Below are 27,521 nucleotides of genomic sequence, written 5' to 3' on the forward strand. Positions count from 1 at the left end.
TTTTTGGGTGCACTATCCCTTTAACTACATTTGGCCTTTTGCTTACTTGCATGTAAGTGTGGACACTTTTTGTGACTGTTCAGCTGTTGAACTGTGACCTCTGAGACCTTTGTTGACCAAGATGACCAAAAGACTATCGCTACGGTTGTAGCAGTCTGATGTTATGAAGACTCTAAGAAATTATTTATTTTAAGTTAACATCCGAAAAAGTTAATTTTAATTCTTTTGCAATAACAAAAAAATCTGTATTATTATTTGGCTTATTTTTCATCCTGTCCTTTTCCTTTGGTGTGCCAAAAACTCAAGGTGATAATGCATAATGAATTAAGCTTACCTTTTGGTGCTGCGTGATGACCTTTTTTGACCTTATTGGACTCTCCCTCTGTAAATGAGTACATTTTTCAATGTAGGTAAAATGTTGATGTTGTCTGTCAGTTGCTGTGATGAGAGGGAAGTTTTATGTAGCACTTTGTGTCTCCTGGGTCCCTGTTTGGAGTGGAAGTTTTGCAATAAAGGAGCTCTATTTTGCAGAAATACTGCAGCTACAGTTACACATTAACCTAACCACCCTTCCCTTAAACTATTTCGCACTTTAGCCACAGATTTTACACCAGTGGGATCCCACAGAACTTTAGAACAGAATTACATTTAGGGATTAGATTTAAATGGCCTAAGCGGGATGGCAATAGGAAGAGTGACTCTCATGAGACCACATCGCCACCAGTGAGAACCGCTCAATCTGTCACCAAGCCCACTTTGTATTATCTTTCCTGTAATCAAAAACCATGGCACCATGCCAAGCTCTCTGCACCGTAATAGTAAATGAATTAATAGCAGTTATTTATGAATATGTTTTTCAAACTCAAAAACAGAGGTAGTTTAACGACGGTTCCTTCTGATAGTAGCTCAGCATCTCTGTGTGCTGTCTCATTGACTGATTTTACATTAAAGAAATATCCCAGGTTACTGGGAGAAATTTGGATATTGTAAAAGGAAATTAGAGAATGTTTTACGTACTGTGCAATAACATGGTAATAAAGGGTTTACACACAGTTGGTCCAAAATCCCTGTAAAACCCAACTCAGTTTAAACTTGGTATATTTATAGTAATGTTCTATAAATTACTGAAGTGACATATGACTCTGCAACTTAAACATTTTTTTCCCCGTTTTTGGTCGGGTTATTTTTACAGTCAGCTCAGTGAGACGACAGGCTCGTTAGTGGGAGAGCACAGAGTTGCATTGACATTTACTCATTTAGATGTTCATATATCTAGCTAAAAGCTTTGATACCCTTAACCTGATTAGGGACACTTTATCTTCAGATGAAGAGGAAATAATGGTACTGTAGAAAGGGACAGTATCTATAAGCAGTCGTACAACCACAGTTTTATATGCTGGCCACTGACCAGCTCCTTGAAGTGAGCAGTTGAAGGATAAATGACTTGTTCAAGAGCACTTACGATGTGGTAATGAGGAAGGTAAATTCTTTGGCTTTGCCACTCAGATTTATACTGCCAGTCTTGGTATCTTTGAGGCACAACTTGTCTCTGACCTTCAGGCCACTAATAAGACATTCTTGTAACCTGCCACAGTTTAAACTGAGACTGTTATATTTAAAGCTCTTACAAAGTAATGTTCTATAAATTACCCATAGTGAAATATATAATATATATTTCTCTTTTTGGTCAGAGCATTGACATACAGATCGAGGGGGCAACAGGCTCCTTAGTGGCAGGGCACTGAGTTTATTAATACTGTTTCTAGATTTTACAACTAGCTTACTGCTCTCTCGTATCATCTCATTTTCTTATGTAGATGTTCCCATATCTAGCTGGAATCTTTTAAACTCTTAACCTTATTAAGGACACTTTATCTTCAGCAGTCGTACGGCCAGTTTTAATTTAATTTTTTTTTAATTTTATATACTTTCTTAATCCCCGAGGGGAATTTTTTTCACTCTGTTGTCAATTACACACAGGTCCGAACACACACATGCACAAACAGGACTTAAACATGCACTAAGTGGAGAGATGTCAGAGTGGGGCTGCCCATGACAGGCGCTCCAAGCAGTTGGGGGTTCGGTGCCTTGCTCAAGGGTACCTCGGCAGTGCCCAGGAGGTGAACTGGCACCTTTCCAGCTACCAGTCCACGCTCCATATTTTGGTCCGGGCGAGGACTTGAACAGGCGATCCTCTGGTTCCCAACCCAAGTCCCTATGGACTGAGCTACTGCCGCTCCTTTATCTGCTGGTGATTGACCAGTTCCTCTGTTGGAGCTTAAAGTCCAGATAAAGCAAAAATAAATATGTATGTGAGTTCGTTACACCCCAGAAAAATTAGTTATTAAGAACCCAGCGAGCATTCAGTGTCCACTGGATGTACGCCACACCCACTCACAGGAACGCTGCAGCCTCTTTTAATTGTAGCAATACAATGTATGCTCCATCTAGCAGCTTTATTGGACTTGTATAGCCATACATGTTTGAGCCACCAGAGCCAGAGTCAGATGACCTGCCTGAAAATCAACCTAGTTTGTCTCAGTCTGCAACAGAATTGTAATAATTCTTTATTTTCAAACAACAAAACTCAACGACTCCAGTTGTAATATAGTATAGGTGCAGTGCTTATGCTAAGGGTTGCTCCACTGTGTCATCGAACTGGCTTTTAGCCTTGCCCAAAAACTCCTGGACACAGAAATGGTGAAAAACAGTTTAAATGTCAAACTCCCAAATTAAGGACTATATAGTTCCCAATCTTTTTGCATGTTTTCTAACATGGATAATGTGTTTAGAAATTAATCACTGATTTTGCTTTACCCAGACTTTAATTTCCTTGCTCGTGAACACATAAGGCATCTTTGCCCACGGGCATGGATTATATTTCAATCTATTGCATTGCATTTCAATTCTGAACATCACAGTAGCTTACATTCAATACACCACTCGGCTGTTGTGTCAAACTAACAAACATCTGTCAGGTTAGGAATAACTGCTTGTAGAAAGCTACAGCATAGCAGCTACTAGCACCTCAGGAGTGTCACGTTAGGCCATCGATGCAAGTGCTGAAAACTAAAATTGTGATTTTGGATTTAAATAATTTAGACTCACAACTGTATTGTTTCTGCGTGACCCTCAATCTTATGCCGGCTCCCTAAATCGGCACTCAGTCATCAAACTTGGAGAACCCCTGACTTAAGGTGAGGTCGTATGAGTGTCACAGTGGGAAAGATGCATTCTTTGGCTTTACCGTCCAGCTCTCTACTGCACATCTGGGGAAATGTCAATTGTCTCTCTAACCTAAGACATATTATCAAATATATGTATTCCTTTGATCATCATAAAACATATGCAATGATGATTCTGCTAAGGCAGTTTTAGGTTATTTTTCAGAGTAGACACTGCACTTGTTCTTGGTTGACTGTCTAAAACACCTGCCTAGATTCAAAATTTCAGCTAAGAGAAAACCCAAACCCACCTAAGTTGACCAGTACCAATCCTTGCAGTCAACAAACACATTGCTTCCCCATAACCTGCATAGCCTCAGCATATAGATTTTTTTCGGTTCCAGCAGCATTTCCCAGGAGGTTTTGTTCCTCTCTAATGCAGATGCATAAATCTCCCAATAGTCTGCCGTCCTCCCTCAATTACAAGAGTCTCATCTGTGATGAAGCTCAACACTCTTAAGTTCAAGTGCCATTGAGAGTCTCAAAGAGTGGAGCAGCAGGGGGGCAACATTTTGTATATTTTAGGTGTAGTGGTGAGTCATGGTTTGTGGGTCCAGAGTGAGTCACTGCACTGTCTTTCAGCACAAACCTTACATAACACTGAAACAGTTACTTTGGAAACTAGGACAGGTCACGCATCATCATTGTGTTGATGTAACAAGTTTGGAGCTCAAAGTGAATCTGATTTTGTTTTCCTTTTTCTTTTTTTTTGTGGGGTTAATGATTGTTATTGAAATTGCTTGAGCTCTTCAGCTTTAAAAGCAATGTTGTTATTGTTCTTCCAGTTCATTGATCATGTAGGTTAATGACAAATGAGTGAGTGAAAGCCAAATAATCCTCTTCATTTTGTCATTACACTTGACTCACCGCTGTTATGTAACTCTGTGCCTCTTTCAGTCTGTCACACATTGTTCTTTTTCCACAATTATCACCTTCTTCTCTCATTTTCTCTTCCCACATGCATGCACATTTGTGTACTCATACATATACTCACCCACACTGTGTTAGATGACAATGTAAAGGTGTGATCACACCTTTTCTTCAGTCCAACCTATGTCAGAGGAGTTTACAGAATGTAATTGCATATTTGCATTTGTTTTGCAAAATACTATTGCAGTCCATCCAACCTTTGGCATGCATGATGGACTTGTCATTTGCTCACCCTCTGTGGTCTTTATACCAGACAAGACAAGTATATAATGACAAACTGTGCCATATTTGAGACTGTTGAACTCTTGCTGACAATAACAACAACAAAAACAAAGATTTGAGGAAGAAACAATGAAGGAACTATGTCCCACTTAATATCAGCTGGTCCTTGGTGGAGAGGTGGCAGCTTCAAGAACCTTGGCGTCCATATCACCAAGGGCCTGACCTGGGCACTACAAACTGACTCAGGCATGAGAAAAGCAAGGCAGAGACTGTTTAATTTCAGAAAGTTGAGGAAATTCAGCAAATCTCATCAAATACTGAGGAATTTCTACTACTGCACCTTCAAGATCGTTCTGCACAGGACACGTCACTGCCTGGTACAGACACAGCACCAAATAGGACCGCAAGGCAAAAAGAGTGTTTCATTGCGTTGAATATACTATAGATGTGGCTCTGCCCTGCCTAAAGGATGTTTACACGAGGTGCTGCAAGTTACGGCCTTTTCTCCCTGCTGAAGTCAGGAAGAAGGTACTGGATATGACAGGCCAGCACTGAGCAAGCTTCATATCTTAGGCCACTATGGTCCAAAGTGGTCACTGCCCAAGAGTAAAGCACTATTCGGACGGGATTAGTTTTACATGGGCACGTGGGGTAATGTCACTTTACCACAGGACGTCAGTAATATTAATGGCCGATTCGCATGGGATAAGAAATATCAGTAAAACTATCACAAGTGGGAGGGGTAAATCCATTCACGCACCGCCGTCCCCTCCTGCCATCATGTGCGTATGATAGGGCTGTCAAAAGCACCATGAAATTGAGTTCGAATATTTTCGAAATAATTTAGTAGAGTTCGAATTATATTAGAATTTCTTCTTCTTCTTCTTCTTATATATATATATATATATATATATATATTTTTTTTTACAAAAAAACAAACAAACACAGAAAATAAGATGCTTATTGCTAGCGCAATATGAACGTGAAACTCGGATGAAAAAACCCGTTCTGACCTCACTGCAATGCCAGGTGTGATCAACTTCTGCCTTGTTATCTGAGCAATGTTTGGATACTTCAGTGCGTAGTTTTCCACCACAAGAGTGGATCCTGGCCGGCTCGTAGTGGTGTCTCATTCTGGTAACGTTTCATCTCTTCTTCAAAAAGGGTAGGCAGGGAGGCAGCAGGTGCCACACTCTCCCTGTATGTCTCCCCGACGAGTCACACATCACGGACAGTGCAGTGGGAGGTGTTGGCGCAGGGGCTCCTCCGTCGGCGCCTCTCCCTCCATCGCTGCGTCCCTCTCTGGCCCGGCTTGTGCGCGAGCCATCTCCGCCCGAACGGGATTCGCCGTGATATACACCATTATTGATAGTATTAATTAATTATTAATGATATTCGAATTATCAAATTTAGGTTCGAACTTATAAAAAATATATATATTTGAGTATATTTCTAACTTTGATTTTTTTTTTTGACAGCCCTAACACCCATATTTACTGCTGGTCTATTCGCATGGGATTAGTATTACCTGAGGTAATTGTCTGGGACCCTTTTACAGAAGGTAAAAGTCGTGGTAATCTTTACTGACATCGTGCGGTAATGATTACTGACATGGCACATTCGGATGGGACTAAAATCTCTGGTAATTATTACTTTACCCCACGTACCTATGTAAAACTAATCCTGTCCGAATAGGGCTTAAGACAGTCATACACATATATTTATCACTTCTTCATCTTCATGCATCTTTGTGGTCCTACCTGAATTAAGAGTTTAATGAGAACACTTTCCAACATTAACTCATAGTGCTAGCTCCAAGGTAGAAACAATGTTGCATCAACCTCTATTCCTGGCCTCTGTAATCAGCCTCACTAATACCATTATCAGGGAGTGTCAGGATGGATGAGGACATGTCTGTCTGTATGTGTGTGTGTGTGTGTGTGTGCGTGTGTGTGTGTGTGTCTGACACAAGTCCCCAGAAATGGAGCTGGTCTGTGAAACCAATTTGAAATATTGGCTAAACCAGGTAATTACAACTTCGGGGCACAAAATCACTTTATCCCATAGACTTATATTGTGAAAGAAGCACAAATCAGTGTATGTATAGTTTTAGGTACATCAACTTCCCAGTATGAATACTTACATTGTCCTTATTTACATCATTATGTCCTAAAAGTTATAAAATTCACTATAAGCTGAATCCAGACTTTTTACTGTGAGCGAGGCTGAGACCAAACGTTTGGTAGGTGGGGTTAAAGGAAACCCGAGTGTGCTTGCTCTAAGGGTCCCCCTTGTGGAAAATTCAGATAATTTTATACCTGAAAGTCAAATTTTTGTGTCTTGGTGCCCCACTGGGCAACTTATCTTAGGAGGGAACAAGGCCTTTGCCTCCAATTCGGTGTCCGGTTCTCTTTGTACATCTACGGTCAGGGGAGGCACGGCTAAAGAGAGAAGGAAAGTTGTAAGGAAGATAGGGTAAAACAGAAAAAGCTTTAAACAGGAAGAGAGACTGGGGGACTGGTGCATACACAAACAGAAAGAGAAAATGATGGAGCAGTACTGTCATGCCTGGCCCTTTGAGGAACAGATTACAAATTAGGCATGCTAATGGGCCACCTAAAATACCCAATGTGATGAGGGAAGTGGCCTAGAAGGTCTCTGTTTGTCAGCACAATGTCAAAACCCATACCAAAGACTGATTAATCTCCCAGATGATCAATTGCGCCTCAGGGAGGTGGGGGGGCACAGCTGGTGGCTTCCGACTTTCCCTTTGAGATAGCTGTTAATTCACTGCTGATATGAATCTGTTCTCTGCCTTCCTCGTTTCTCTAAGTAACCCAAACTGTTTAATGTAAAACGCAGCGCATGAAATAAATAAGATTGCATGCAGTTTTTTTTGGGTGTGCGTCTGGAACAGCTCAGATACAGCTGTCACTGGCTCGTCAGTGTGAAGATAGTGGAGGCAGTAACCTTCCTGCCTCCCTGTTGTGTGGATTTGCCCATTTCCCCCCTTGCAGATAGTAAACTGAAGATAAAACTTCTCTATCTCCCATTTGCTCAGTGTATTGTCTTGCATGTGCCTTCCATATTATGGCATGAACAAATAAGTCAGATCCCACCATGACATTTTGCTTCAGATCTGACATGCTTTCCCCGTTCCCCCGGCAGCTCTGGTTTCCCCAGTCTCAGAGGCCATGTGGAAAAATGTTAATTAATTTATAGCTGAGTTTAGAATCATCTGTGTGTGAAACTAAAGCTAGATCTTGATACTGTATATTTGCAGCTATAAAGTGATTAAACACAAAATGAATAGTCTTTTCGTTTCTATTTTATGAGTGTGTATTATTTCAATGACTGGGCTCCACAGAGAAATCCCTCGATGGTCATTACTCCAGGGCATAGCCAACCCATTCTGTCCACCGGCTTTGAGGGGGATTTCTCACTTACACTGGGGTTGTGCTGGACAACTTTCTCTTTTTCCCTTTCTCCCCCTTTTGTTTATTCCTCATTTTGGGGGTTTTGCAGAGCAGCTGTTGAAAAAGTTGCTGAGTTCACTTGCTTTCATTGTTTGGGTAATTTGTACTAATGGCTATTTGAGCAGCCTGTGATGCCCGCAGCTTCCTGGGATGAGACATGTTGAGCCATATGGCCGCAGTGCCCTCCCTGTCACTGTCAGACCTATGTTGTGTCCACTGTGTGTGTGTGTGTGTGTGTGTGTGTGTGTGTGTGTGTGTGTGTGTGTGTGTGTGTGTGTGTGTGTGTGTGTGTGTGAGTGTGAGTGTGTGCGTGCATATGGGATTGGCTGTTTTCCCCAAAATGTTTCACCCATCTGTTGTCTTAACTTTGAAGACTTTGCCTTGTGGTGTGCCTGTTGATTTATCTTGCTAACATGATAGCATGAGACTGTATTCCAGCATTTAGAGACACTTCAGACAACCGTGTTAATCCATTTTCATTGTTAAATAAAGATCCTTGAACTATGCTCTACACAGTTAATCACAGTTAATAGTTGTCAGTACTGGGATAGTAGAAAAAACAAATATTGGATGCGTATGAAAAAATAAATAAAGATCCAACAGATTGCCAAATGTTCGCCTTTGCAATCTATTATTACTCTGTGATCCTTATAACCTCTCGGCTCTTTCAGTATCAAATTTTGAGCTGCCTAAATGTGCCAAATATTAAACCTTTTAAAGGACGTCAACAGTATGCCATTCTGTCATTCATCATCTTTCTCTGTCTTCCTAAAGACTTTTTTGCACAGCACCAGTACTTCCAAGGAACATGCATACAATTAAATAGTCTAATATGTCTGTTATTTTCAAAGTAGAACTTCATTGCCAGTCACTCTATTTTGTTTAACCTGAGGTCCCCTAATAATCTCAAGCAAAGGGATTACAGTACACACAGATGTTCAGTGTATATAAAAAGGTAAACTTTTTCTTGATAACTGATTTAGCACTCTGTCATCACAAAATCAAAAATCTACCTTATGCCTTGTTCTGTAATGTTTCTTTTTTCTTGATGCCTAACTATTTTTTAAATGGACTGGACCTAATTCCTTAGTGGAGAGAGTCCACGCAGAATTCTATCCTCTTTTCTTGCAGTCTTCCCCCCCTCTCTTTTGAATTGGGGGTGTCACGATACACTGATATTGTCAATAACTGTGATTAAACGAAATACTCATATGACGTTAATAATACACGTGTGATAATATTGTAGTAATCCAGCACCACTTAAATAATTTCATTTTCTTTCCATTCTTGCTGTGTCTCCCTCCCACAGTGCCATCTGCTTGCCTTTTCACTATCTATTAGATGTAGCCTAATTGCTCTTTTTGTATGTTGTTGTACAGTTATGCTCACAGACTCTCTCCACCTCCGTACGCTTGTATTTTGAGTGTAATTCATTTGCCAAAAATAGTCAAAAAGCACAATAAACAAAGTTAAAGATGGATTTGACTGATTGCAACTTTTTTTTTCAAATTTTCCATAGATATTGCGATAATATTGTTGTGAATTCTTTTGGCCATGGCAATTGTGTAGTGAAAATCCAATAATCGTGCCAGCCTGACTGTGAATTCAGCCTCATCCTCCTAATACCTTTACAAAAAATGGAAACATATCCATTTTTTTTAACCTTTATCTAACCAGGGTTATTTTACAAGAGAATCCTAAAACGAGACATAACGGTTACGACGCACAACCAGACATAACAATGACACAACCACAACAATGACAGCAAATGTTGACACAAAACAAATGTTCTATGATATTTAATATATATATATAGCAAATACACACATTGCTTTTCCTCCGTGATTTTTTTTTTGTGCCGGTACCTTCATGTAGAGAATGCTGTGCATGCCTTCATTGGTTTGCTTTTTATTTTTACTCACATGCTCAGCGTAAAAAGAGAATTGCAAGGGACGATTGAAGCCAGGTCTATCACTACAGCTGGGGGTCATCTTTTTTTCAGTTGACCCCTTACAATGACTTTTTTTTGCTGTATGTTGTATTCAGGCCTTAAGAAAGCTCTGTAATTTGGTGTATATTACACTGAGTGAACAGGAAAACCTGCACTGATTGCTGTTGCAGGGATTTTATTTGCGATCTTTTGTTTCGTGAATGGTCTCTTGAACTGTAGGGCTTCCCTTGGCGATCCTATTCAACCACCTGTCGCTGTGGGGCTGGGCTTCGACTGTTTGTTTACAATACTGTACGCTTGATTTGCTTTAAAATGTACAGTTGTACTGTTCCCCCATAATTAATCAATATTACGAAATTAGGTCAGGGCGGGAAAACCCTAAGGCTAGCCTAATTACTGCTCAAGAGCAATTAAGTAATTCTTTTATTTTTTAAATGATGGGAGGTGATAAGGAAGTTGTACTGCCATTGCCTAGGAAGTCAGTGAGTGAGACACAACTGGGTTTGATTGGTATTTGTCAGCCCGATGGCAGTGACAGATGGTAAAATGCACTGCTTGCTTTGGACAGAGATGGAGGAGAGTGAGAGTGAGGTAAGAACGGAGAGAGATAGGGGGGTATGAAGGGAAGGGAGGAAGGAGTGAAGGACGGAAGGAGGGGTTGTGGGAATCATCACTACGTCACCTTGTACACCAATATAGCTCCGATGTTGCTGACCACTGTCGGGGAAGACTCCAGTTCGGTGCTCCTTACTGTACCCTGCAGCTGCTCAGGAATCGAACAAATCTGTAGCCCGTGGAAAATGCAATGGTCCGTTTTATATGTTTATATTTGGGACCGCAGCATTTCGTAAAGCAAAATTGAGGACTTTTATTGTGTCACAAGACAGCACAGCAGCAGCTTGTGAAAAAGAAATTTACTGTCTACACCCCGGCAGTGGCTATAAATAACCATTTCGGAGCAGCAGGAAAAATGGCTGGTCAGGCTCAGTTGTCAAAGCCAACACAATCCCTCCCCCACTCCTCATATTACTTCACCACTGAGTCTTGTGACGCATCCTGTGCCCAAATACCTACCTGGCAAATATTTCTTTAATCCCTAAACAACATTAACATGCTAAAGAAATTCCATGTTATTTTTTACCTGGGGGTTCACCATTTGAATTCTCTCTGCCATGTAGTTCCCTCTCCCTCATCTTTGACTGAGTGGAGGATTAAGGGACTGTTCTTTTGTCAAACATGTGGCTACTGTGACAGGAGCTATAGCTGCTGTAAGTTTAGACTTTCCCTTCACCCTGTGCGGTCACCATCCTTCTTTCTGCCGGCTGCGACTTTGACAAGCCAAATGGATCTCTGATGTCACTCTGTACAAAGTCCAAGAAAGCTGTTCAGCGACTCAGTCACCTGGCCCCCCCGGCTCTCAGCACCCAGTTTGACAGTCAATGTCAGCGGATCCCAGGTAACTGGAGGGCTTTTCTTAGCTCTTGTCAGCACTCTCATCAAAGTGACCACAGAACATCTGATAGGCCAGAAAAGACGGACAAGTGTTGATAATCTGTCAGAAACGGCGATGTTGGAATTTATGGTTTACATTTGAAAGCTTTGCTGGTTTACTTTTAGAAAAATGCATGGCGAGCACATTTTTTGTCCAGGTGAGAAAACTATAAATTGTGTGTTTTACGCTGCTGTGAAACTTCTTCTTGAATCTTTGTTTTTTTTTTAAATTTTTTGTGGTTTGTCATCAAGCTCCCGGTGATGTTTTACTTACAAGCAAATGCCCCAAACAGGTGTCACTCTAAAGTCCTGACGTGGGCACTGTGTCAGCAGAGCTCTAATGACTTGTTGCAGTTTTCCTGCGTGGGGACATATTTTTTGGAATGCTTTTAGTTTCACATTTGGGAGGCAGCTGTCAAGTCAGGAGGTGTCTTTTGACCCGTATGTTTCTCTGTGACCCCAATATCCTATGTTACGCTGCCCTAATGGTTGAAACAAGATCACCTAAAGCTACCGTGTGTGCGTGTGTGTGTGTGTGTGTGTGTGTGTGTGAGAGAGAGAGAGAGAGAGAGAGAGAGAGAGAGAGAGAGAGAGAAGTGGAGAAAAATGTTCTCGGGGTTTAGTTGCATGTCTCTGGGACTAACATGTATTTGTGTGTGACTCAGTCAGTGACTTAATGTCAGGCATGTGAACTTACGGGTTTATTTGACAGTGATAGGCCAAGGCTGGGTACATGCGATTCTAGTTACCTCACAAACTTTAGTTTATCTTTTGATATCGCTTCATAAAACCCCGTGACTGATCCGGAGCATAAATCTGACTGTTTTACAAGCATCATCAGAGAAACATGGTATGAATCAAAGTGATGCCTGACTGAGGATGGACACGCCAGCCTCATGGTGGTCATGAGGGGCCAGACCTTACGTCTCAGTGGCCAAGATACCTCAGCCATTGCTGGGGGCGCCATAAATCAGGAACCACCCCCATTTGCACAAGTGCCAAATGCAGAGCAAGCTGACCCTGCTTCCTCACCCATACCTCGCCCCATGAAACCATCTCTCATGGCATGATGGTGGCTATGTGTTGACTATGCAGGCCGCGGCTACGTGTCTGATTTGTTGAAAAGTTAAATTAAGGCTCTGGAATGTCTGTAACTGTTTATGCCATATTGGGAAGAGTTGGTCTCCTCTTGGTTTGTGTTTTGAAGTTCATGTGTAATTGCATGAATATCTTTCTCTCACATTCTCCTGTGTATCTGTTGCCTGCAGTGTGCAGTCTGCCTGTATGGCTGCACTCTGTCTACTGTATATACAGGGTTTACCCAACTATGTGTAAGTGGCAAAAATGATCTTCTAAGCACTGTCATCCTAATCCAAAGGTAACTTACCAAAGTAACTTTACATTATGAGTCAGAGTATGTAAATCACAGCCTGCAAAGGTGAGCATCGTGACTCCCATTCCAGCAGGCTGGATAGGAACTGCTGATCAAAACACGTACAGTGCCCTCATATGGCGGGCTGATAAATTCCTGCAAGGCTTCCCCGGGGCCACTTACAGCAATATGTAGCACCACCTAGTGGGCCACAGGGAAAGTGTACAGTAAGACGCCTAAACTCTGTGTGTGCTTTTTTTCCCACCTTCCCATGATGATAAACTCTGTCCTATCCTACCACACAGTGGCAGGAAACAGCAGATTTGCTGAACAACAAATATAAAAAAAACAAAAAAATAAAACACACTCAAATAAAATATGAAGTGCAGTTTCTGTAACTTTATAGAGTAGAGGAGGAGGGCTTAAAGGTTTTGGGTAAACACCAGTGACTTCTCTGCATCTAAGATTACTGGCTCTTAGATCTCTGTTTTCAGCTGTAGTTTTGGATCAAAAACTTCTTCACCCAACGCCCACCAACACCTACTTGCACTTACAGCTGCTCACAAAAGTAGACATTTCGGGTCCAAAAGCTTTAAGAAAACCCCCCACTGATGTCAGGTTAAACTGAAAAACTAAACTAAAATACACATGACAAAACAGCATGATTAGCATTTTTTTGTTTGTTTGTTTTTTGCGTTTTGTTTTAACATAAAGCATTATTTCAGATTATTATGAAAATATATCCTCATATACATATATATATGTATTTATCATAATCATACAAAGTCATACGTTAGAGATATTTTACCTTCAGTATCAGTACTGAACAGACAAAGTGGTAATACCTGTAAGCACACATAAATAATAACTCAGTGGGCGGTTATCTGTATGGCAGAATAAAACCTGAGTGTTGTTCTTACTGATGTAACGCTCCCCCTTTGTCCATGACTAAATTAGTTCTCTACAATTATGGGCGTCATAATAATAATATCTTCAGTTGATATCCCTTCTAATTATCATATAGCACATATTGTACTGGCACAGGATAAAAAGTTCTCTCTCTGCCGTCTGGGCGCGATGCTAACAGATGGAGTGACTGTAAATCTGTCAGCATGAAACCTCCCTCGGAGTTGAATGCTTGTGTGATTAGGTAAAGCGCTCATTTACAGCTGCTAAAAATCTACAGATGGAGCTTTATAGAAGAAGGCTGAAAAAGAAACAGAATTTATACAGTAATTGTAGGCTTACGGGATTTTGGCTGCAACCGACTGCGACAAACTGTATCGTGTATTTCTGAATAATGCTGTTTAGCCAGTGGGAATACTTACTGTAAAATAAAATAGAGAAAAAGATAATGAAAAGAAAAAAACATTTTACATTTTTATTTTATTGCAATCTTTTATTGAGACGTGACACAACATGAAACTGAAATCCATGCAGCATCTTTATAAAATGGTATGTTAAAAAGAGAAAGGGAAATTAAACTTTATACACAGAGAAAGGAGCAAATACTTTGAATGTAAAAAAGAGAACATTTAATGTGCAGAATTTGTGAAGGCACTCAAGGACAAAAAGGATGAGGTTTAGAATAGCAGCTCCTCCAGGTGCAGTGTTTCGAGCTTGCCATTCTCCCTCAGGCAGCATGAAATTAGGAATGTGTCATTCACAAAAAGCAAGAAATGTGGTGGACCAAAAATATTTCAGTTTACCAACTGATATTTTATAGATTCAGCTTATTTAATGTGCGGCAGGTGACATATCAAACGAGTAAATCACTATCATCTTTAGTCATTCATAAGTAAGAGTCCGAACATAGATGTTATATTTCTCTGAGTCAGAAGTAGGCTTATTAAATTGCCCAAACTATAGGTATTTTATTTTAATAATATCCTTGAAAATGCCCTTTTTCTTTTAGGAAATTTACATCATTTTTTTGTGTGTAAAATGTTTTTAATTTTTGCGTTTGTTAAATGTTCAAAATAAAAATAGTGTCTACATACAGTTAAATGGAGGGCAGCTTCATGATACTTTAAAAGTTGATTTGAAATTTTGCAAGCACAGCAGCATCGTGATGTGTAGATATTTTTTTGTGGAGAGATATCTCATAAGATATGGCGGTAAAAGAGATTCAAAGGTTGAATGTTATGCAAGTTAAGAAATTTCCTTTTTTATTGTAGTTGTTTAAACCTTTGAAGAGTAATGCCAGAATATCTTCATAAATTTGTGCCACTAATTGCTGAACTCTTCTCCTGTATGTTTTTCTTTGGGAATAGTTGGTGAAAGAGCATTTCTTTTCGTACATAAGAAGCCACTCGTACAATAAATCACTTCCACATACCTTCAAAATCCGCTGCTTGATGCCTTATCATTATCTAGTTCGCTGTGACCGAGATATGCTCTGTGTCTGTCGAATCACCGGGCACACTCAGGAAAAAGAGTCTGTCAAAAGCATTTGCCTCACAATCTAAATGAGATATATCTATGAGTGACATATTATTTGGTGTTCTTTAAAGAATATGCAGTTTACACAGCTTCAAGAGGGGGGATATTTGATTTATTATATAACATATGTTACTACAAAGATGGATGTGATAGTAGTTCAGTAGTACTCTGACATTTTGCTGTTTTCTGCTACTGTGAACTTGACTGCTGACTCTACGTGAAGTGTCGTGGGTCAGACTACAGCCGCCGTGGAAGCAGCAGCCTCAGGATCACACTGCATTACTCCCAAGGCCTCCTCTGTAAATACTATCCTGTGTTTTGGTCTACCCCCATCCACCCACACACACATGTTGACCACTTGTGACTTTTCATCACATGGCGTTCCCCCTGTCTGTCCAGTGGTCACTAACACAGGGGAGAAGCGTCAATCACATAGGGTGAAGACCACTAGCTGTGATGTTATGCTAATGTACATGTGCTAGCATTAGTCGTCATGTTAGAGGGTAGAGACATACGTCAGTCTCAGCTGCTGGGCAGAGGTCAGGCTGCAGAGAAGCAGTGCACAGTTTAGTGTCAGAGGTGTGACTTGGACCTCCGCTGCCTGTCTTTCCAAGGTTGGTGTGTTTCTGCAAAACCTCTAGACGTGCTTTTTACTATTGTAGCGTATTGTGTGTGGCGGTAAGTCTCGTCAGCTGTACGGCCTCCGGTATTCGCATAGAGGCAGGATTTATAGCCGTCTAAGGAGCTGCAGTGTGTTTGGACATTGTGGAAAATTTTGTTGGACATTTCTTTGGACTCAGTGGAGGGCTGTTCTGTAGCTGGACTGGACTTGAATCCTTGCTCTAATTTGTTACTTCCTCCAATGAGGCTCTGTGGACTGATTGGGCCCATGTGGCGTTTTGTTATGACTACGGAGCTGTGTTTGATCTTCGTGTAAGTGCGCGTGTGTGTGTGCTGCTTTTTACACTGCGAGGGCAATGTGGACCAGCGATTCTCACCCTTTTTAGTGTCAAAGCGTCACAGACCCCCATTTCATAAGAATTTGCTTCAGGAGCCTCCGTCTGACAATTATTTTGGTTGTCAGATATGACTTAGACCAGAATTATATGGTTGTCAACTGCAGTTGAGGAGATAACCATGGAGAAAGTGAAAGCTGTGATCAGAATAGTCAGTTTTGTTCACATGTGGCTGATGTCTGTAGCAAATTAATTAGTGAAAATAAACTATGCCCCATTTTAGGGACCCCCTGGAACTCTGTCAAGGGCCCCTGGGGGTCCGTGGACACCTGGTTGAGAACCACAAGCTTAAACTTTCAAAACAGAATGTTTGTTGTCCAAAGCTTGACTGAAAAATATTTATATTTGAAGCAGTTTGCTTTAAGTCATCATAATGTATATTGTGTTGGTAAGCCACTGGGCATACATTTATTTATTACATATATTATTATGTGCACAGAGGAGATGTTGACCTTTCAGATAAGTTTTGGTAAGTATTTTTGCAATACTTATGTGTGTTTAACTCTAAAATTGAAAGTTGTGGATATATCCTAAAGGTTTTAATACATGATAAGAAAACCATCATCCATCAATATCTGCTGACGTTGATGTCGCTGTTTATCATTTGCATTTAGACTGTATTGCATCCTTGAATCCGAACTGAGTGACACAGTGGGACAAGACTGTACTAATTGTTAATTGTTGCAAGTAAATGTTCACAGTTAACTGTAACCTTTTATCTGTTAGTTGTCGGTATTTGATGACTTATTTGATGAGTTACATACGGCACCTTTAATTGTGGAATCTGATGAAAAATGCTGATATTTACGAATAGGTTTTTATTGTTTTAACATACTTTAGTTCTTACCTTTTCATTTATTGATGGATAATATTGTGTAGTTTTATCAGTAAGTTGTATTTCCAAGTTTTGTGTTGATTAATCAAAGTATTAATTAAGAAGGCAGCTGTTCAGCAGTGTTTCTGCTGGACGCTAGGATGATCACATTTTCTTGTCAGGTTTGTACTCAGGCTTGATGCTGGATGAGAAAGCCAAGTCTCTGGAGCAGACAGGAGTTAAAAGTCATTTCAAATATTGTGTTCATTTCCCCATGATATATGACTATTTGCTTGAAATGAAAATTAATTTCTAGGTGTGTTTACACAATAAGACCTACACCAGACAGTTCATGTCCAAGCTCCAATGCAGAGGCGTGCACACACTGTCACTTACAAGCAGTGTAAAAACGTACACATCCCTTTTTTCTTGTAGTAGATACTTGGTCAAAGTAAGAACAAATTATTTTGAAAGGGCAGAATTAGCAACAACAGAGGTCAAATTGCTGAGCCCGGAATAAATAATGGTAAAATGATATGGGATAAGTCAGAAAGGAAACAAATACAATTTCACTTAGGTAAATGGGTAAATGTTCATTTTTTGTTTGAATGCAAGATAGAGATAGTATATCTGTAGAAAATTTGACTTGACTTTAGTATTTGTCTTTCTCAGCTGCAGGTTAAAGCATTGTGAGGTGTGAAAATACTCTGAACACTACAGATGACTCACAAATTCTACAAATTCTTCTACGTCTTACTTTGCACTTTCACACACTCACTACAATGACTGAATGTTTTTTTCAGACGTAACCTGTTCTTGCTTTGTATACTTCATTTCTTTAAGATTGTGACACAAAATAGAAATACCTTAAGGTGTGTAGATTTATAAAGTAGTTTTTAAAGGACCACATGAAGCTATTCTTAAGACTGAGCTAATGAACTCTGCCATGACATGACTTCGACTGTGAGAGGCTGTTTTCGGCTGCCAGAGGTTCAGTCGTGAAGAGCATGGTGACAGAAAGCGGACAAAACAGACTGGCATTATATTTGTGAAATAAGGGTCAAAACATCACAGCTAAAAAAAGGTCTGTATGTTATATTCTGCTCTCATAATGTTATGAAATAATTGCAACAGTTTTCTCTATGTGATGGAACAGTACAGATGTGAAGAGTGAAAAATAATGGGAACTTACAAACTTAGGGCTGTGTTGAATTTGACATCTTCCACAAAGACTTTCTAAAAACATTAAAGAAAACAGTTTTTTTTGTGTACTCTTTAATGTATGTCAAATTATGTGTCTCTGAAATGTGTTTTCTTTCTCATAAACCTTCATCCTTAACTTTGTTACTACCGACAGATTCCTTTCTTCAATAATTTGCTTTTCTCTGCTACTCGAAGCCTAATGGCAGCCCTGCTCCCCTGCATTAAATAAGTGAGCAAATATTCTTGAACCTAAGTTGTTTGGGTTGCTCAACAATTGACGTGTCAGTCATGATGTTTCTGTGTTCCCAGTTTAAGTGTAGGTTAAAAGAGTAGATGACTCATACATGACATGTGACTACTCTGCTTTCTGCTCCCTGCAGAGACCAACAAAAGTTTTAGTCGGGGAAAAAAAAGGATTCAGTTTTGCCCAATTTCTGAATCATGTGAGTTAATTTGTCATTTAACACAAAGACAACAAAGTAATACTATCTAATACATTTTTGTGTACCATACATTAGAGGCACTGCACATATTTAGCTACTCTCTTTGGTGCTTTCTGATGACAAATATTTAAACAACGCATTTAACTTGCATTTTTTATGTTTATAATAAACAAATATAGTAAATATAAGAAAATGTAAACGACAAAAGGTTGATATGTTCCACCACAGTTGTAGTAAGGACGTGTCCAGGTGGTGTGGCTGTGTAGACTGCCGCAAAATAAGATCATTAAGTCACAGTGAGACACACTGAGACTTGTTTTCTTCATGATATCATTAGCAAGCCTTTCTCTCTTGCACTTCTCTCTCATCCACTTTGACACTCATATTCTGTATCTTCATCACAAGATTGGTTTGAAGTGTCTGGCGCTCTGTGCCAGTAGCCTAAGAGTCCATATTAGTCTATTAAGGACACTGTGTGTCAGGATGGCAGGGGGCAACTCTTGTATTTATAGCTTTGAGTCATAAGCTGGAATGGTGTAAGGGTATCTCTCCATCACCATGCTTGCTCACTTAAGAGTGTGTACAATTGGCTGTGAAACTTGGGACTATCAATTATCCAGAGTGAGTCAATTACCATCTATTGCTCGGACTGTGGTATGTGATGTTAATATAGACTGTATAAAATAATGCACGTAGCTACGTGGCATCACCCATTGGTTTGTGGACTGCCTTTTTGAAGCCTCGAGTTCGGCATTGCGGCCTCGCCATCTTTGTTTTTTGGAGCCATATTTGGATGGAAGGGAGGAGGGTAGATCTGACTGAGAACCTGAGGGCACTGCCGGCAGACAGCCTGACGCTCAAAGCGGCCCGTCCTTAATTATCCGTAACTTTATACCTTAAAAAAAGTAAGCGAGTGAGTTACATAGAAATTCACCCCCTGTTCATTTGTCACAAATGTTGAAATAAGCTAAAAGGATCAAAACTGTTTTTCCCTACCAGGCTGTAAACGTATTTATTCCTGCTGTAAAGATGGGCATTTTCACATGGGGGTCTACAGGGATTGGCTCACTTCTGGAACCAGCCTCAAGTGGACATTCAGTGAACTGCATGTTGGCTTCATTTTTCAGCCTTGGAGGTTGCCGCTTGGATTTTATAACAGTCTGGCTTATATTTTTATTATTCTATGTATAGCAAATACATAAAACCATAACCATGCACAACACACATGTGATCCTTTAACTTAATACAAGGAACTTAGCAGCAGTATTGGTTTTGTCTTTGTTCTAATAATAAATAATACACTTTTTTGTCCAGAAATTTTCTGAATAAAGTGCATGAGAAGGGCAACCATAGCAAACTGAATTTAAGTATAAAATAGATGTATTTAATATCAGTAACACTTTAAGTGACTGAGGTTGCCCTAAATTAAGCTCTAAGAAAATCAGTAATACACTGGTATCTTCTATATATGAAACTGATGCAATTGAAAGTGAAAAAATGGTATAAAAAGCATTAGAAGGTGTAATTTTATATAAAAACAGCAGCTTTAGTGGATAATGATATCCACTTTTGCCCTAAAATATTTATATTTTCAGTTTTACTATTTGGTCTAGCAAATTAATAATTATCTTGATACCCAAAGTTGAGTGTGTCAGACCTCTGCCAAATCTTAGAACTGAAGTGATGAGCAGTCTGATTCCCAGTTTCTGTCAGAGTTGATTAGAAAAACATTGTGGTAGTAAGCCATAATGCATGACAAGTATATGGAACAAGAATGCTGAAAGTTATATCAATATATCTGTCATTGTTATGTAGAACTGCGGGCATGGAATCCATTATGAATTATCTTTAGATTAATTATGGATTATGTAGTTCAATAAAGTTTGAGAATTGCTTTATTTGGCGTTATTATTTTCCAGCCGTTTCACCACATTGTGAGGTGATAGAATTCACTCAAATTGCATAACTCCAATAACCTAGGAATAAATACAATATTCTAACATTATATCTTAAGTCAGTTAGAACATTTAGGTTTTCAGTCATCAGAACTTAGCAGGAACGTACAGCTCAGTATAGCTCAGAGTATGAGTTATGGTTGTGATATGATGAGTTTATGATGTGGCAATGTAATCGCAAGACCACATCATATCTACATAAGCCAGTAGAAAGACAGACCTCGAGGTGATAATCCTCCACAAGATTCAGTTGCATAAATTCATATTTGAAAACATCTCTTGAATTTTTTTGTATTTCAAAAAAGGACAACCACAACCCGCTTTATAATCTGTCTCTCCACGTGTGCAGTATGAGCTTTTAAGAAGAATCTGTGTAAATATGACCACAAATTACCATAATTCAGTACCCCTCTGTCTCTGTGTGGAAAACTAAATGGCCACAAATCTTGTTCTCGAACCATTTAGGATTTCACCACGTCTAATCTGACCGGTCTGTCACCTTTTAGCAGGGTTGGTAGGAGCAGTTTCTTGATAGGGCAGTGTCGGGTGCTTAACATAGATAATGTGATGAATAGTTGAGGAGACTAAGTTTAGACAGCATGTGAGAGCATTTATCAGAAAAGGACAGGCCAGTCAAACAGGGTCAGAGCACCCGTGGGTGATGTGGTTCTAAGTGGCTCTATTGGCAGTACGTGTTGTAGGAAGCTGGCGTATAGAACAGTATAGCAGGAGGAGAGTCAGCGCTTGGGCGGCTAACCTCTTGATATTTGAGCTGTGCTCTATACAGCTGTCCTCCTTTTACTTTAACTACTCTCTCTTTATTCAAGAAATTTGAATAATGTTACAGCACCCGGCCTGTGGTCAGTGCGGTGTCACCTTTCTGTGGAAGGTGAAATCCATAATTTTCCATATGTTGCTCATAATTCTTTGGAATTTAGTTGAACTGCAAAAGATGGCAGAGCTTCTAGTATTGGTTTCGATATATCATTTCACAATGTTGTGTGCAAACAGCCACCGTGCTGGCTGAATGAAAATGGCCTTGACTTTCTGGGCAGCCTTTTTGATGACATATTTGATATAGTGATGAAACTGCACACTAAAAGTAGTAAGAGCTGTTATAGAGTTTTCAACATGAAAATTTTACCATTAACTCACATTTGCATTACCTCATATGTGATAGCTCTGGTTTGAACAGACTATAAAGAGCCAGAAAGGTAGCAAGCGCAACAAGACTGAATAGTGGAGCAGATTCAGCGAGTCTGTTTATGGTAAATGTGCCTGCCTAGTGACACAACCTAGTTGGTCCAAGGAGGCCACTGTCAATTTATCTCTATAGTCTTAGAGGAGAAATTAAAGTAATTTCTCAACCACAAAACAATAATTTATATGTCAGTCGCTCACCTCGTGTTAAGTTGAAACAGTTAAAAAGTGTATTTTTTTCTCGCATGCCCTCTCAGTGAACGAAGAATCCAAAAACACAAAATTCTTGTTGAACTGAAGTCATCGGTGGCTGCGTTTAACAACCGCAAAACTATATCAAAATGTCTGTTTACAAAGTCATACACAACTCCTGCAGTATAACCCAGATCTGTATGTTAAGTGCTTCCCAAACGCATGCATTTTCACTCAAATTATTATTATTTAAAACACTTCTACATATGAGTAGTGTGCCTGGGCAAGTGTATTTGAACTCTGCCTGTGCATAACATTAAACAGCGTTCAAACACACACACTTTCCCAGGTGGTTACTTGTCCTTGCCTGAGACTGTTAAAGCCGAGGTGTTTTTAAATAGTTGTGTAAATGGGTGTTTTGATATAGTTTTGCTGTTTTTAAATATAGCCCCCTTTTACTCTAATCCATCAAGAATTGTCTGTTCACTGTGAGCCAGTGAGTGGCTGATTGTGACTTACCAGACTACATGTATAAAAACTATGACATTATAACATTTAAGTTACTCTGGGTGCATTGCAAGTTGTAATAATGAACATTCGCTCTGCTTAGCAGCTGACATGGCCATCTTCCCTGCTACTTTTGTCAGCCATACAACCAAAGGAAACGTGCTTAACAAAAACAAACACATTGTTAAGTTAGAGAACAACACCAGCTGAGTAATCCCTCTTGGCTCTGATTATTTCCTTCGGTTTATCCTAAACACAGCAGCACTGACAGCCAGCTGATGGCTGTGTCCAACTGCTGGTCCATCTGCTGGTCAATCACTTGTAAGATTCGCCTTGTTAGCAGATGCTAGCTGTGAGGAACACAGTTGTGTTATTATGGGGAGCTGGAACTTTCTAACAGCTCATGTCTCTTTATAATGCCACTGATGTTTTTTTCTATAGTGCTATGAAATGAAAGTCGCCAATATAACATGGCTGCTGATGGTTGCTAGTTAGCAGAGCCTCATGTAAATGCTCATTAACCTTTTCCAGCCGTGGAGAGGTGGTCATTGTTTGATAGTTTTGTAATAATACACAATATCTGCACAAAGCATAAACACTTGCTCCAGCCAACACATCTGTGTAACAGGCTAAAATGTTGATACACAGCAGAGAAACAGCTGTGATATTAGCGGTCAATTGCGGTATTGAAACAGTGAAATGATTGACACCAGTGTAAACTTGCCTGAAAGCATAAAGCGGTTTTCTTTTATAGCTATTAAGACAAAAAGCTTCCTATTTTAAATATAGGTAGGCCTAATATTTGGAATTGACATACAATTTACAGTTTTGACCATGAATTGCTCCTCTAGTCACTGAAAATTAAAATCCTGGTCCTAGACACCCTCCACTAAATCTCTTTGTAGACAGAGTGTATCTACCTAATCTATGTTTAAACTTTCGTCCTCCTGGTTTTTGCTCACATTGTCTTTGCATTCATGTTTCCTCCAGTTTACATTGGCTGGACTCGTGCAACTGCTTGCTGCATATCACACTTGAGATACAGACTCATTCCACATTAAATCATTTATAATGAGGAGTAGAGAGCAGCCTAAGGATCTGACTGATACTTCAGAGGCACGCTTGTGATCATATACAGCAATATTAGCAGAACCTTCTCAGCTGTTGTGTGACATCTAACAAGGTAAATGGATTTATCCTTTGAGATCCCTGAGGTAATGTTTTTTTCCCCTGCAGTGTAGACAGCAGCGACAAGAAGAACCTCCAGGTAGGAGGCCAGCTGCCAGGTGGTGTACAGCAGCAGCAGAACCAGCAACTCCTCCTGACCCCAGCCAGCCTCCAGCTTGCTCAGCTTCAGGCCCAGCTTACCCTCCAACGCCTGAAACTGGCTCAGGGGGGCAATACGGCCGCTGCCGCCACTGTTCTCAATCAGGTTCTTTCCAATGTTGCCATGTCCCAACCCTTGTTCAATCAGCTACGGGCTTCAGCTGTGGTTGGAAACCCTCAGGGTGCCTTCCCCACAGGGGTGCTAGGTTTCTCCTCTTCAAATTCACCCTTGGGGGCCTTGGTTGGTGGGGGATTCACCCAAAACCCTGGGAATGTGAGAGTGAACCATCCTGGTGGAGGAGGCCCAGTGGGCCAACAAGGTGCGGAGTATGGTCAAAAGTCAACCTACCCTTCTGATACTGACAGGCGTGTTCAGTACAACTTAGCTGGGGGGACATCTGCGGCATCAGCCACTGCTGGTGATGGACAGTATACAGTGATTAACACTCAGGCAAAAAACATGAACAATGTTGGTTTTCAGAGAGATTTCTTTGGACATGATTTGCTGGGGCAACAAGCTGGGTTTACTGTCAATGAGCAGAACATGAACATGTATAACTCCAAGGAGCAATGGAAGGGCCCCGCTAACTTGAGTCACAGTGGAAAGGTGGATATGGTGTCTAATGCTGCTAATGTGTGGACAGCAGCTGGGCAGCCAATTCGGTCCAGAACTGAACTCTATAACCCAGAGGAGCCGACTCCTGACCCCAAGTTCAATCCCAGTGGCGGGGTTTCTACTTTTGCTTCAAGTGGCACACAGGGATTTGGGGGCTACCAGCCCCTGCATGGAAGTGAGGAAACCCTTTCTTCAGGTACCAGGACACTTCAGCCTTACCAAGTCAATGATTACCACGCCGTCACACCCACTCAACTGCCACACCAGTGCAGCATCTGTGACAAGAAGGTCTACAACCTCAAGGTGGGTAAAGTCAAAATGGAAATGCTTGTTTGTAAATGTAAGAGGAGTTACTTGTTTTCTTAACATAAATGTAGCTGCAGAACACCTGAAACTAAACTGAATTATTCACCTGCAACTCAAACAGTTTTTGGCCCACAATCCTAATGTAGCTTGTCTTTAAATGAAACAAGATGCCATGTGTTGCTAACAAGAGTTTCCAACTCACCCTCAAATCAAAAATACATATTTTCCCTCTTATATGCTATTTATCAGTCTGGATTGTTTTGCTGCGAGTTGCTGAGTGTTGGAGATATTATCTGTAGAGATGCCTTCTCTCCAATATAATGGAACTAGATGGCACTCGGCTTGTGGTGCTAAAAGCGCCAAAAAAACAACAACAAAAACTTAACAGCAATGTCTTTTTCCAGAAATCATGGCCTGGTGACTCAAGATAATCCACAGACCTTGTTGTGAGCAGTTTCATGTAGCAACTATTTTCTTTCTACCAAACTACACACACAAACCATAACACCATGCAGAAGGAAGCATGCATCTACTGCTAGTCATGTAGCACCACTGAGCTAGCTATTATTACAGCTCAGCTAAGGAGGACTCTGTTATGTTTACATCTCACGCTTTCACAAGCCTCTTGCCAATGAGTAGATGCACGCTTCCTTCTGTGTGGGATAGGATTGGTAGGCAAGAAAATAGTTCCTACATGAAACTGCTCACAACAAGGTCTGTGGATTATCCTGAGTAACGGGGTCATAACTTCTGGAAAGAGACATCTCTTTTCAGTTTTTCAAATGTATTTTTTAGGGCTTTGAGCACCACAATCTGAGTGCCATCTAGTTCCATTAATTCGAGAGAAGCAGACATCTCTGAGTTACCTCCAACACTTGGTGACTCATACCAGAACAATCTAGACAGATAAATAGCACTACAGGAAAGAGGAAAAACGTGGGTTTTTTTTGGTTTGGGGGTGAAGTGTTTCTGTAACACCCTGGCTTTGGGTATCTCAGCCTGAAAATAGCTCACAGCCAAATGTTTTGATATGAGGTGGCAAACTAATCCAAGACGTTGTCTCTTTAATTGCTGTCAGCCATGAGCTTATACAAGGGGTATGTAAGGGCGACCATGGGAGGACAAGTAGTGAGCTCTCAGTGTGTCCAAGCTGTCTGAGACTATGTTTGGATGGTATGTGTATGTGTGTGTTTTTAGGACTGGGACCAGCACGTGAAGGGAAAACTACACCTGCAGAACCGAACCTTGTACACAAACGAAAGGTGGGTTGTTTACTCTAAAACTCAATGGAAAGAGCTGAAAGCAGTTGTTGTTTGTTGAGTGACAACTTAAGATATTAACTAAGCTCGTGGTTTTACATGTTTGATTCTGTTTATTGTTGACTTTCAGACAGTTTTGAGTAAAAACATTTGCTTTTATTGTCATCCTTGTTCATGGTTTGGTATTTTCACACATGTAAACAAACTTACCAGCTGTGTTTACATGTGTGTTTTTTTTACCTATAGCACTATATTGATCAGTGCAGAGCAAATATCTTTTTGAGCGTTAAGAGCCTTTTATTTTGTTTTTCCTCGCTCTATATACAGCTGTCTTAGTGTTTCTATGAATATGAGCTCTGTCACAAGATAGGACTGAGCAAGGCAGGGGAGAGGCAGCTAAAATCAGCCTTCTCTGATTGTTGCAGCGCTGCAGTGGCATCAGCTGGGGCTGTTCACTACACTGTCAGTAGGCCTTCTGATGGAGGTCTGAACCCCGGAGGGACTAACTCCATGGTCTACTCTGCTGCAAGTCAAGGTAGGATAATCCATTTGCCACCACAAGTGCCTCTGTGTGCCAGCAATGTTAGAGTGACATTTTACTGATCGCTGGAATATGTGAAACAGAGTGATAGATGGGTTCAGTCAGGGAGTATTTTTAGAGTTACTTGAGGGCACGAGGCGTCATGTTATTATGGCATGACATGTGTGCTCTTAGAATACCCAGAATATGGTGCACCACAACACTAAGCCAAAAATGCAGTTGTTGGGGTTTTTGACTTTTGGTGCACATATTATAACAGCAAATCCACAAAGCTAATGACACGGAAACAAACTGAGCTTCTGTTTTCTGTAACACTGACTGTATCTGTCCAGCCTGTATCTATATCCCTTTCTATATCCCTTATGTATTCCCTTAATCACTTTAAGACAAACCACCTGTGAGTGGCTGTGGACAGCTTGAAACAGCCTCATGCCTAACCCTTTGCGCAGCCTTAACTTGGTTAAGTATTCAGTGTTTAGAAAGGTTGGTTAACAATAGCTGGTGTCTGCAGGTCATTAAAAGGTCTTAAATTCAATTTTATACTGTAGATATCAGCCCTTGAATGTTATTGAATAGTATTGAATGTAGATCTGTAAGGTCTTATTCACCACAAATATTTCATCTGATTTAATTGATCAATCTTGAATTTCTTTTTGTCAAAATGAGTCAAGCTCTTTTGAGTGAAGGTGCACATTTCTGATGTCAAAAATCTTAAAACTATCAGTGAACCTAATACTGTCTTTTTACTTTATACTTGCAGTGACCTGTTGGCAAAATGTAGATTAACCTACCTCACTCTAATAACCATTTTCCTATATAAAACCTTCCTCTGCATGGAGCTACATACATACCTCTTACCTTTATACTTGGCTTGAATGAGAAGAAGAGGATTTGTCCAAAATTAAGTCTGAAATTTGGTTAAAAATGAATAAATTTAAGTTTCTGATACATGTAGACACCCAAATGACAAGAAAAAGTGTGTCTACTTTCTAGCCAACCAGTACACAACTGTTATAGTAAGCCAAAAAAAAGAAA

The 27,521-nt window shown here is 40.3% G+C and overlaps 1 protein-coding gene across 4 annotated transcripts in view; it reads left to right on the forward strand.

The window, feature by feature from the left end:
- Window positions 1–27,521, forward strand: part of rbm20 (RNA binding motif protein 20) — a 67,193-nt gene that overhangs the window by 20,261 nt on the left and 19,411 nt on the right. For all 4 annotated transcript variants that reach the window (XR_007569995.1, XM_050045300.1, XM_050045301.1 and 1 more), the window contains exons 2-4: window positions 23,675–24,683; window positions 25,884–25,948; window positions 26,371–26,480. Coding sequence is in view for 3 of the 4 variants with exons in the window: in XM_050045300.1 (XP_049901257.1) it covers window positions 23,675–24,683; window positions 25,884–25,948; window positions 26,371–26,480 (1,184 nt within the window). In the remaining variant the exon portion in view is untranslated. The remainder of the gene's footprint in view (window positions 1–23,674; window positions 24,684–25,883; window positions 25,949–26,370; window positions 26,481–27,521) is intronic.

This window comes from Epinephelus moara, chromosome 5, assembly GCF_006386435.1.
Source record: "Epinephelus moara isolate mb chromosome 5, YSFRI_EMoa_1.0, whole genome shotgun sequence".
In the NCBI taxonomy this organism is placed as follows: Eukaryota; Metazoa; Chordata; class Actinopteri; order Perciformes; family Serranidae; genus Epinephelus; species Epinephelus moara.